The sequence below is a fragment of the Falco rusticolus genome, chromosome Z (assembly GCF_015220075.1).
Source record: "Falco rusticolus isolate bFalRus1 chromosome Z, bFalRus1.pri, whole genome shotgun sequence".
In the NCBI taxonomy this organism is placed as follows: domain Eukaryota; kingdom Metazoa; phylum Chordata; class Aves; order Falconiformes; family Falconidae; genus Falco; species Falco rusticolus.
Window position 1 is genome coordinate 84,560,882 of NC_051210.1, and position 13,200 is coordinate 84,574,081.

The 13,200-nt window shown below is 41.3% G+C and overlaps 1 protein-coding gene across 4 annotated transcripts in view; it reads left to right on the forward strand.

The window, feature by feature from the left end:
* The first annotated feature begins 4,449 nt into the window (after positions 1–4,449).
* Positions 4,450–13,200, forward strand: part of MALT1 (MALT1 paracaspase) — a 33,133-nt gene continuing 24,382 nt past the window's right edge. For all 4 annotated transcript variants that reach the window (XM_037373932.1, XM_037373933.1, XM_037373934.1 and 1 more), the window contains exons 1-4: positions 4,450–4,671; positions 6,408–6,574; positions 11,305–11,426; positions 12,541–12,691. In XM_037373932.1, the coding sequence (XP_037229829.1) occupies positions 4,511–4,671; positions 6,408–6,574; positions 11,305–11,426; positions 12,541–12,691 (601 nt within the window). In that variant the 5' untranslated portion in view covers positions 4,450–4,510. The remainder of the gene's footprint in view (positions 4,672–6,407; positions 6,575–11,304; positions 11,427–12,540; positions 12,692–13,200) is intronic.

Below are 13,200 nucleotides of genomic sequence, written 5' to 3' on the forward strand. Positions count from 1 at the left end.
AATAACTTGAAATAGCAAATGTAGCTTAGAATTAAATACTACTGCTAACAAAGCTTGCGTTTTTATGACCCTGACTTTTGGTTTGCAGAGATACAAAGACATAATAGGCCATTCACTCAAATAACCTTCCAGATCCTTTTCGGAATGACCAGCTATGGCACCATATGTATATACACATCTTGTCATCCAGTCATCTGTGAAATCTTAGTGTCCTGCTTAAACGCAATTATGTCCTAAGATTAATGCTAATTCCCTTTCCATTCTCCCTGGAAATATTTCTCAAATATGTCTTAATTTTCTTACAGAGAGTTTGCATATGGTTTATATAGCTGCAATGCTCCTCTAAGAAATCAATAGCCGTAATTCCATCCATGCCCCATTCCCAGCCTGCCAATTGTTTTGCATTTGGAAATAGACACATTTTTTCACTTCCTTATCCAGGGCATCTTTCAACAGAGATTTTTTATTTTGTAGCAAATTCCGTAAGTTTAGCATTTTTCTTCTTCTAATACAAAACAAAATGTAGACTTTTCCAGTTATGTAATAAACACAGATATTGTACACCAATTCAGGTTTCTTAGATAAGGTATTCCATTCCCTGTATAGAAATACATACAATATATTTATATTATTGGAAACATATAACTTTTTTTTTTCCAAAAATGTTGCCATGCATGTTTTGCCATATTTAAATGCTTGCTTTCATGTTCTTTTTTTAAACTTCTCCTGTAACAGAAATCAAAACTTTTATTAAAAGTTTTCCTTTAAAAGTTTCATCAATATTGATGTGTTTCTGTGAATCTTTTTTTCTTGCATGCATCCATAAGTACTGATGCAATCAAATTCCACACAAAATTTCTGATCTGCTTTTCTCCACCCCTAGCCTATACAACCTTGCAAAGTGTTTGCCACAGACAACCATAAAAACATTTTCCAAAAGTGTTGTGAACATGCCTACATTCTCAAATGTTGCTACCTTGTAAAAGTTGAAATTTCCAAGACAACAGAAACTGGAATTCTACAATTAGATTCTAATTTTGTGAACTCTACTCACAACAGGGCTATAGTAAGTATACAGAAGTTTGCTTACTATAGAACCTAACATTTGATGGAGTAAGAGTAATGAGAACCCATGCACACAAGGATTTACAATGAGTACATTTTCTATTTGTTTCTGTATCTCACAGTACTTCTGCCAAATTTATTTCTGTCTGGAATCCCTAACTCTGGAACACAAACAAAAACCATAACCATATTATTCTTCTATAAATCCTTCAAGACACTGCAGTCAAATCAAACATTGAAAGCAGCATATTTGTCAAAGAGCATGCAATGTCAGAAATCAAACTAGCAAAACACTGTATTACCTAAACCAATTACCATATATCTATTGTATTAACAAGGTTTGGATAAGCAAAACATCAGTGAAGTTTTGGCTGTTCAAAAAGCAGATATCTGGAAAATATGTCCTTGCAAAATATACTGTAATATATTTATTTCTTCAAATTCCAACATTTGAGGCTTTTTGACAACTTTACTATTAGCATACTACCCATTGTAAACAGCACCACAGCATAAAGAAAACACCACAGCTATAGTTCATTGGCTAACTGTAAGAAGAATAAATGACTGGCTCTGCATCTCTCTAAAAAAGACCTTAACACAGAGTAATTAAAATAAGTAATCACAGCACAACTCTTAACACTAATCCATCTTAATCTATTTTTAACACTAGGTGAAGCATCTGACACTGCCAGATAATCATCTGTCTGAGAATCATCTACATGCTACCAAGTGACCAGACTTTTTCTCAGGAATGGAGGAAATTTTTACCTAATGAGTATTAGGCTATGCAATATATATTCAGAAAAAAAAAAATGTATTATGGGATACCTAGTATCACTTGGATATTGTTTAGAGAGGAAAGCTTGCTTTTGTACCATTTTTGCAATTTTGTTTCTCTTCCTGAAACTCAGTGGAAATAGTACCAGAGTATAATTTCAGAAACATTTAGCAGAATTCTAAATACAACATTTAAAAAAACCCCAGTCTCCTAAGATGAGCAGAAATTGCTATACTTTAGCAGAAGCAAATTACAAATCATATTTCCTGTTCAGTAACGGTATAAATCACTATAATCAGGTAGTGCATTAAAAATAAAGTAACTTGTTCTTCATTTATTTATCTTTTACAATACACATTCTATTTGCACACAGGAGAAAAAAGTAGACAAGTAATTTTAGAAGTATAAACCATTTGACCTCACAAACCATAAACATACACTTACCCTTAAGTGCACTTTCTTTAAGTTCTAGAAGTGGGCCAAGCCTACGGTTTGATTCTGTGTTACAAGACAAGAGACGTTTAATTTATGCATGTTGTTTCAGAGCTGAGAAGCTAGCTGGAAGCTTCAGTGCTGTTTTGCTAGTGTGACCTTACTATAGTGAGTCTGATCACAGAACAGTTTGACTTTTAAGAGAGACTATTTCATTACACACAGCAGATGGCTCTTCCTGGGAAAACCTCAGCCAGAGCAAGAGTTGGCAGTGATGAGAGGGTACATCCTACTTCCATAGAAGTCCAGGGGAATTTCCTCATGATCTTAAGAAAGAGGAAGTGTTGGCCTCAGCTTTTGATATTAAAGCACTGGCTTCTTTTTTTAAAGCACATGCCCAAGTGTGCTTAAGTGCTTTGCTAGGCACATTGGGAATTTCTTAATTGCTTGAAGTTAAGCACACAAAAGTTCTGCTGAACATGAGAAAATCTGCAATCCCTAACAAGTAGGTTGAGGAAACCAAAGGTAGATAGTGAACTTTCAACAATCAAACTACATAAAACCTCACCTAATGATTCACATTCCTTAAAGGCAAATAAGTGAACTCTGAAGTAAGAAAGTATTCCCACTCCTGTTACCCAAAAAGCTAAGTCTCACACAGGGGGAACTTGAATGAAATGCACAAACCACCCTGAGCTCAAGTGATTTTGAAAAGACTGAAAAGCAAGTTTTGTGCCAAGTTTTTTTCTTAAGCATTCTGCTGAAAGCACAGCTAAAACTAGTTCTGAGCTACTACTGTGCTAAATATTTCTTGCTCTCAGTGTTATCTAGACCCAGATAGGAAACTCGTGTGTTCAGCAATAAATATAGCACCTACAACCACCCTCACTGAGGAATAACAGCAGGGCTATCTATGCCTTATATAATGGCCTAATAGCCAAAATAATCCCCAAAGAAATGAGAAACCAGTATTTAAGACCATATTGAACCTGAGGTAATTCAACTGTGTAATATTCTAGGAAGACCCAACAAGCACAGACCACAGGTTGAGGTGGGTGAAAGACACCTGCCTGATTTTCTAGCAGTTAAATTATACACAGCTGTGGGTAGCTACCTATCAGCAGAAAGTCAAATTTACTGTCTCACTTGTATCCATTTTGCCACCCAGGCTGGTTTTCCACCTAAATTAAGAGAAATAAACTATTGGTTAACACCACAGCAAAAAGCCATTCAATGCAATTTCTTCAAGTGAAGTCTAACTAAATGGCTTGGGTTTCAGATTCCAAGCTACACAGAAGTCAGGAGAGATACGGTACTGTTACCTGCTCTGTAGACATAAAGCCTGTTTTGACCAGTGCAATACAACCCACAAGACAACAGACCCTACAGCAACACTTACAAGTTTGGTCTCAATGCTGTGTGGCTGCAGCCAGCTGACTTCCAGCTTGCTCACTTGTGAAGGCAAAACAGCTTGCAGTCACATAACAAAACCCACCTTAATTACAGGCAGCCATATTTCAATGCTTGATCACTCGTTTAAAGTGTTAGTTAAATTACGTTCTAAGGCACTCTCAGTCAACTTTGAGCAAGCTGTAACTCCAGAGAGATGAGGATTGTCCTTAGATAATGGCTACACTTATCTGATCGTTAGCAGCGATGGAAACATCTCTCCTCAGGAGTCTCTTCCCAAGCAGTCCTGCCTCTCCCTGGCTAAAAGGTGGGAAAGGATGTGTCACAGAGGAGTCCGTGGCTGTGTTGGCTGTAGTTAAATGTTTCTCCTCAAAGCAAGGCCTTGTTCCCACTGTTCTAAGATTTTTACAGGGTTTATTCCCCCACCCGACTCCTCTCTCTCCCACCAGAGAGCTGCTCCCGGCTCTCTGGCTGCCTCAGAGCCAGGGGCTCACGCCGGCAGCAGGTCTCTGCCTCCGAGTCAGATGCTCAGCTTTTCCGTTTCAATTGGGTAAAGCAAAACCCTGACCGGTTCCCTCACACTGTCAGCAGCGCCGGAGCGTGACCTCCCGGGCTGAGGGAAGACAATTCCCTTTCCGAAGTGCCACAAGCCCTCCAGCAACGGGCACGGCGAGGCTTCCCTCAAGGAAGGGCGGGAAGCCGCGCGGCGCGCGAGGGGAGCAGCCGCGCCGCACCGTGCGGCTGCGCTCCGCGCGTTCTTCCGGCCAGGGGCGCCGCCCCGGGTGGGCCGTGGCGCGCCGCCGCGGAGGAGGCAGGAGGGTGGCGATGTCGGGGCCGGTGCGGAGCATGGTGGGGTCCGTGCCCCTCAGCCGCCTGGCCGAGCCGCTGCTGCGGAGGCTCAGCGAGCTGCTGGACCGGGCAGCGCCAGGCAAGGGCTGGCGGGACCTGGCGCAGCGAGTAGGGAGCCACGGCAGGGTCCGGCTGAGGTGAGGGCAGCCTGCGGGAGCGGGTGGGGAGCGCGGCAGGCGGCGGGAGCAGGCTGCGGGGCGGCCGGCGGCTTGGGGCTGACGGGGCCGCGGGGGGCCGGGCTCCTGCGGTGGGAAGCCGCGGGGCCGAGGCGGCGGAGCACGGGTGGCGAGGCCGGGCGCCTTGGCGGAGCCGAAGCCATGGTGTCCCGGCGGGGTGGAGGGCAGGGGCGCGTCGGCCTTGGGCTCCCCTCGCGGAGCCTTCCCTGAGGTTGCGGGCTAGGGCTGCTCGTGCTAAAAAGCGGGGTCGCGGGCGGCCGGCGATGTCGGTCCCGTTCAGTGGCGGGGCAATGAGGGCAGAGTAGGTCCGGGTTCGGCTCTGCCTGCCCGCTCCTTCGCGAGCCGGTACTCGAGCGAAGAGCTGAACGCTGCGGCTGTTGGGTCGCCGCTGCTCGCTGCAGCCCGCGTTACCCGGCCCGCGCCGGGCCTGCCGCGTCCTGCCAGGGAAGGGGCGGCCCCCGCCCGGGCCGCTGCGCTGCGGCAGGGGAGGTCGGGGACGCGTGGCCCGGCTCTGGGAGATGTCTGCTTAGCCACAGCGAAGAGTAGCTGAGTGCGAGTGGCGCGGCTTTTCGCTTTGCCACTTTTCTAGTTGGGGAGCACCCCTGCACCTCACCCAACTTCCCTCGGCGCCGGCTGCCTCCCCCGGGCGGGGAACACGGGGAATATTTGCTGACTCCCTGTGGCTCTTCCAGCCTATATTAGGGTAAAAGTATTGTTTTTCTTCAACTCTTTTTTCCTAGGTCGCTTTCTCTAGATTGCTTCCTGATCGTTTTACTTCCTGTGTTTTTTCAAGATTTTGTTTAGAGGAGCGTATCTCAAGAATCGGGCATTTCAAGTGCAGCACTGAATGTACATTATGCAGATGTGTCCTTTTTCTGTTATGACTGTATTTATTCATATAGAGAAATAGAGCCTGAGGACTACAACATGACCCCTCTGTAGGGCCTTCTCTTTATTATCCAATAAAATACTGTGAAGGTCTGCTTGATAAGTGAAAATATCTCACCTTTGGTTTGCACGGCACTGTAATTTAATGAAAGAAACATTGATGAAACTTTTTAGTGGGAATGCGTAAACTTGCATTCCTTTTCCATAGCTGTATTCATTTCTTTACTATCTGTGTTATTTTAATCTGTTGTGATTGAAAGTACACAAAGGCTTAACACCAGAATTTAAAACTATGTATGTTTATACCTGGAGATGAATTTATTGAAGCAGTTAACTAACCTGTAGCAGTAGATGTGTGTATCAGTTAAGCTGCAGCAGCAGTCACTTTTAACAACTACTCTGAAAATCAATGTCTTCCTGAACTTTCAAGTTAGGTTCTGACTCAGTCTTTACCGCTTCTGAATTAGGCACATGAAAATGAAAGGTGCTGTACTTGTTTTTCTGCTGAGCCTTTAAAAAGTGAAAAATAGAAGATTACTTTGTACATTTGGTCAGAATTGTTAGGTACAAGCATCGCTTGTTTTGAAGCAACTCACTGCTACCACTTTCTGTCTGTGGAGGTGTCACTGTATAACCTCTGAACTCCTGAAACTTGAAGGAAATGTTGCACATATGTCCAAATCAGCTAGGAATTTTCCATCTGTATTTTTTTTAATCTTTTTGCTTGTCTACAAGTGATTTTGAGCTCAGCTCCTTTCTGAGGAAAAAGTACTAAAGTAATGCTATGTCTTTCTCACATTATTTTGTAGCCCTCTGGATTTAGAACAGTGTTCCCTCAAGGTGCTGGAGCCAGAAGGAAGTCCCAGCTGGAGTCTCCTAAAACTACTGGGAGATCGCGGGTGCACAGTGGTAGAGCTTGTGGAGTTCTTGCAGGCCCTGGAGCATACAGAGGCTCTCCAGTGTCTCAGCCATTCAGGTCAGTTCTGGTTTGGGCTTTCACTTCGGCCATGTGTTTTACACTGGAAACACTGAGGTATTCGTTTTCTACAGTAAGTAAAAACATCTTTGATGTTTGAATGCTAATAATTTGTATTCGTACAATTACCATAGTAATTGTTTCATATGTTTCTGAGATTAAGAGTAAGCCAAGTGGATAAGCAGACTTAATGCAGTATTGTTGTAGACTTGGACTTGGCTGCATGGATATGACAGGTGCTGACCTGAGTTCTGTGTCGAACTATGCCTTTGGGAGATGCTTACAGAACTGAAATGGTTGAGTTAGAAAGACATGTAGTGTTTCCAGCCATCTGTTCAGGCTACAGGTTTCGTTAACTGCATTTCATAGCTTACCCTAATTGAAGGGGAAGGGTCCAATTAGTTCCAGTTCTGGTGCATATTGGATGCAGTCCAACTTGCTAATTGGACAGAAAAACAGACTAACAGGATAGAACTGGATTATTTTCTACTAACACATTCAGCTTGCTTCTTCACAAAAGGTGTAGGAAGTGGGGCAGCGCAAGGGAGTACACAGGTAAGACCATGTAGACCAAGTGCTTCTTGCTATAGTACCAAAGCAGGGCCCTTTCTTACATCCTCCTCCTTCAGGATGTGGTGAAATTCAGCCTACTTGAAAGTTACAAAAGCTTCTTTTCAGATCAGGGAGTGGAGGTGAGACTAGCAGGCACCCTGCTGTACTGATAGCTGTCCTGTTGTTTGGACAGTGTGAGGAAAGAAGCCATGGGCTCAGAATCATTGTTAAGACAACCTTGGAATTTTTCAAGTAAATTATGGTAATGCTTTGCAGCTGTTTCATCTAGTTAAGGCTGCTGCTTGTTACTGTACTAGGACCACCATGGTGTGTGGAATGAGGTGTGATTGAGTTACATGATAGCTTTGTCTAGCTGAAGTATAGCACAGTAGGCTTGGCAGGGGGAGGGGAATTGGTGTTATATCAGTGTGAGCGGATTGTGCTTGTAGGGGCAAGAGTCGAGCTGGAAGCATAGGCAGTAGTATGCTGTCCTGCACTGTGAACACTTGTTCCTTTTTATTGTTCTCAATCTGGTGGTTACTGGGGGAGTACTGAAAACAAGAACATCCTGGTTCACATTTGTACTGCAGAGTGCCTGCACTGAGCCAAAATGTGCTTGCCTGATCTGTGATCATCTCAAGTATCGCTGCCGTTGCATTGAGGATTTTTTTGTGGCTGTCAGTCAAGTTAAGTTTTGAAATATGTAAAGAAAACGAAATCCTGGGTAAGCCAGGAACTTGTTAAACAGCAGAATTGTGAGATACTGGTATCAGCTAGGGAACTAGATAGATGGCTAAAATATTGGCTTGTTCTCCTCAATACAAGGATAAGTAGATTTTTGTCAAGACCCCTTGGAACTGCAGAGATGGTGTTGTTATAAATGAATCTCTTGCAGAACAGTACGGTCTGTGATAGAATGGATTCAGCCTCTAAGGACTAAGCTTAATAGAGACTGAGAAACTGGAACCAAGAGAAACCAAAGCAAAGGGTATTTGAAGACAATTTGGGTCAAAAAGAATTTTAAACTATTTAAAAAGAAGTGGTAGGCCTTGGTGTGTGCAATGAATTTATATGTTCGGGGTGGCTGATGCTTCAAGTCAAAGTACAAATTCATAACTGACTGTTCTAACTCACTGATAAGAGCTTAAGTGTTGCTCATGTTCCTTTAGGAACAGATCGTTTAATGTGAGACCTCTGTAGCTGTCGTACTGTTTTGTTAGACTGTTTTCTACCAGTTAAAAAAGGCTCACAAAGCCATGAATGTACTGGTTAATGGGTGTACAGTTTTGATGCTGCTTAGTGGTCTGTTTTGGCAGTGATACTACTTCAGTACCTGTATGGCAGAGATGTATTGTTACAAGCTGGGACATCACTTTGTTTGCAACAATAAAGGATCTCTCAGAGAAGCATAGACTTTCAGAAGTTCTGCACCTTGTTTGTCTCTCAGAGCTTAGAGACTTGCCTGTCACATTGGATTTACTCTACAGAAGACTGTCTTCCTGTAAAGACACAAATTAGTAGTTATTACAAACTTTTAAATTTCTCCTTTTATGGTAGTGAGAAAGCCTAGACATCTTGTTCCTTGGGTCACCTCTTTGTCCCTTTTCTCCACTTTTGTTATATTGTCATGTGAACTTACTGGAAATGAATGAAATGCAAAGAGTTTTCTCCCAGGCTAGGGAGGAAAAAAAGGCTTTATACACAATTTGTGGTATTACAGTCTAGTCCCTAGTCCTTGTGCAACCTCACTGAGTTGTGGTGATTGAAACAAGAGCAAGGAAGTGTTTTTCCTCTGCAGGTGGGTCTCTTACTGCAGCAGTTTAGGCACTTCAGTCTGAATGTGACAACTGAGGCTGAGTTTGTAGAAATGGTGGAGAACATTTACCAGTCTGTAAATTAAGAACAGAACAGTTGGATTGTAGTTAAGATTATGAGAAATTAATTTGCACTAGGTGTTTCAAAGTCTGGTAACCATAAATGTCAGCTTGCCATCCTCAAAGGTAAAACTTAAGCTTTGCGTTTTCCAAGGAAAATCGAAGTTTTTATGTATCTTTGTAATCATTCAGAAAATTGAGCCAGAAGGTTTTGATTTTGAACCATTGAATTCTGTGATGCTTGCAGGAAGTAGCTATATAGCGCTGAGTGAATTGCAGGAAAATTAATGAGACTGTGAAGAAATTATGAATAAATTTCCTAGAACTTGTTTGTAATGCTTCCAAGGAGTGCAAAACACTAATATTTCAGATAATTTGTTTTTCTCAACTACTTTCTTAAGAGATATTGGTGATGCAAATCAGGAGAGATTTTAAGAAGAAAAGAAGAATGTGGAAGTCTTTGGAAAGAGCAAATTTTTCTGTCCTTTAAAGTGAAATATAATTCCTGTTGGCTTGGTTAATGTTAGGTGATTGTAATGCTCAAAAACTGTACTTGATGCACTGTCTGTAACTGTGAAAAACAGCAGAGGAAGTGTTAAATGACAAACTGAGGTAGCAATCTTCAGGGCTAGGGTACAGAGGGAAGTCATTTTAGAGAAGGAAAGGCTGGGAATTTACCAGTCCTGTATCTACCTTGGAGTAGCTGCCAGTGTGATCAACTATTTCAGATTGTTGAATTAAGATTGTGTGCAAAGGAAGTTAATATAGCTCACTTCCCTGCTAGACAAAGATTATGTGATTTCCAAATGTTGTCATCTCTATTTCAGTCTGTTGACCATGTGGATTTCTGCTCAGGTTTCAGCCCATTGATCAAATTGTTATGGTTTCTTTCCTCAAACATTCTCTGTTAGGAAAAAGTACTGATGTGCAGCTAAGCTGTTAAACAGGAGGGAGCAAAAAAAGCAGACAAAAAGAAAACCACTGACAGAGTGTAATAAGAAGGCTTGGACCAAAGGATATTCTTGAGTCTTGTACTGGGGTACTTGTGATCTCTTTGCAGATACCTTTTTACACAGCTTCTGATTTACTCTATACTATTCTGTGTCTACCCACAGGAGGTGGTGAGTGATTGCCTTTGTGCCGCTTGTTTTCTACACTATTCTTCCACTCATCCTTCACTTATTAAACAATTATTTTTTGTTTGTTCATATTATCTTGACCTGCAAGTTTTCTTGGTTTTATTCTTCCTTTCTCTCTTACCCCATCCCATGGGGTTGGGGGACTGTGTGGTGCTTATCTGCCCAGGGGGTTAGCCCACAATGCTAGTATTGTAGCAGCTAGTTATTAATGTGTAGTATTGCTTATGGTCCCACTGGGGTGGTTAAATGTCTTTTACCATCCATAGCAAATAATAATTTAAACTGACAATTTTTTTGGTGGCTTATCACCTCAGTGTTGCTGAACACCTTGGTCATGGATCTGTGTATTTTTTGACAGCAATGTAAGGTTAAACTCTGTTCTACAGTTGACTCCCCGCTCCCACCCCCCCTTTCTTCTGATGACCTTGGTTGTACCAGTGAATCTGGTTTTGGAGTCATGGTGTAACAAGATCTCTGGAATGGTCTAGGTTAAGAAAATAACTGGATCGTATCAGACTGGTGTCAGAATTTCGCTCATGCTATTTCCTGGCAGTTAAATTTGAAGTGGAAAATTTGACCTTGTATATTGACAAAAGAAAACCCCAGCCCTGTGTTCTACAGGAGTCAAAGGCATAAAGCTGAAACCATGTTTCAGCTAATAAGGTTGCGTGAGCAATAATGGAAAAATGCACTATGTTGTAGTTAAGGTAACTCTTGCTGTTTTGATCCATCCCTTAGGCTGTGCCTAATCTTAATCTGAAGATTAATAACTCAAAGAAATTGTTGGGAGTGAGCAAACTCTTAAAACTGGGAATACTTTTCCCAGAAGTGATGCCACTGGAAGTATTATTTGCTTTAGTGAGTAGAGAGCAAGAGGGATTGAAGTATCTAAAACTAAAATGTCTGAATAATCTACTTTAAATCTTTGATAAATCATGTAGAGTACTGATCAGTTTGAGCATGGGTTTTGTATAATGGATGACAATTTTGAATGTCTTAAAGTCATAACTAGTTGGAACTGTGTGTGTACACAGTACAAACAAATTATTTTCAAGTATATTTAATGACAGAAACCTTCTTCGCTCAAAGGACAATTTGAACCCAAATTTAAATTGTGAAATAGTATTTCTTAATAACTTTCATATGTGTAAATTCTTTTTTAAAGGTATAAAGATTGTTGTACAGCCAGACTCTCAAGCAGTGCTCTCTGGTCAGGTTGTCAAGCTGTGCTGTTGGGCAACAGGACACCCATTTGTGCAGTACCAGTGGTTCAAGCAGGAAAAAGAGGTAATAGTTGACACAGAATATAGGGGGTTTAAATGGTGAAAATAATAGGTAAAGATTTTGGATGATACTTTTTTTTTTTTAAGACTTACTCTTATTTACAATGAGGGAAGATTACTATATATACGAGTAACAGTAGAAGTTTAAGAAATGCTGCATAATGACCCTATCAGTGTGCTAAAACAATAATATTGTTACTTATATTCAGACCACTTTATCCTTGGAGGCTGATCTTGGAATGTGACAGTAAGGAAACTGTAAGTTTAGTTGTGTCTCAGCCTACCAAAAAGTTTAACACAGGCCACTGAGAAACTGCTACACTGGAACAAATGCCAGTCACTGTTGGTCTTGGACAGATGGAAACTGGTTTCCTAAGAACGGACAGTTGAAGGCCTGAACTCAGTGTTGCCACAGACTTACGTGGTAAAATATTGGCATGTGTGTGAGCTGGTATCTCTGGAATTTGAATGACAGCACTTAATGCCCATATTTCTGTTCCTGGTTATCTTTCTACAAGATGAATGCACATTTTTCTTGATGTTGTTTTATTGTAAGTACTGTTTCAAAAAATGCAGTAAGTTTGTGTATTTTAAATTGCTGGTAGGACTGAAATTTTTCACTCATTTCTTATACCTTCTGAAAGTTTATCTAGAACATCCAAAACGTGGCTTACAAAATGTTTACAGTCATTTCCTGCTTATTACAGTTAAAATGTAATGTAGTAAAAAAATATTTTTCTGTGTAAGAATGTTACAGTTTCCCGGTCATAGTTGAATATATCTTAAGACTAGAGCTGAATGTAACACACATGCTGGTTGGCGTAGTGCTTAAGAAATTATTCAGAGTTATTTGTGGAAAAAGGTAAAAATTACTAATTTCAGGAAGAGCTTGTCAGCTGGCTTAAAAGCTCAGAATTGTCTTAAATAGAGGCATATGAATTATTCTTGGAGGAAAGCTGCTAAATACATAGAACAAAACTTCTTCATCCAAAAGTTTCAGGTAAATGAAGGAGCTGAGGCTGGTGTTTTGGACATTGAAATACATATTCTAATGTTTGATCCTGGTTTAGATTAAATCAGTCTAAATTTAAATATATCTTCGTTCACCTGTCATTCAGGTTCCCCATGGCAATTCTCCAGAGCTGGTTTTGAATCCAGTGAACGTAAGTGACTCTGGCTTTTACATCTGTCGAGTGAACAGTGAATCTTCCTTTGTGTTCAGTCAGTGGGCAGAACTTGAAGTTTGTGATCTCAAGGGTACATCTCATGGTGAGTGGCAAAACCATTGTCTTCCGGAAGTCTATCTTCCCACTTGTTAGAGGAACTTTACTTCCAGTAAAAGATCAAAACCTATTGCAGTTTCATTTGAGGTGACCTTTGTACATTTTAATCTCTAACATATTTTTGGTCCTCTATCTCAGCAGTGATTTCTTCTGCTTTTCCTTTGCTCCTGCTTCAGGTTCTGTTCAATTAGAAATCTGCAGTTTTAGATCTTGCTGATTGCACCAGGTGATGAATAACATTGTAATGACTACTTTAAAAAAATAATAATCTGAGAAAAACAGCAGTATGTTGTTTCACACTTGTGGCAAAAGTTTTGGTGCCTAAAAGGCAGCAAGTGTCCATGGGCTAGTGCCTTGCTGTATGTTCCATGACTGTTGACCAACCAGTGAATTTTAGCATGTGTAGGTCTTGGTGATGGGTAAAAGGGTGAACAATAGGATGGATTGTTCCTTCCTGTGACTTTCGCTTTCAGGGTCCTTACAAAGAAAGCTAAA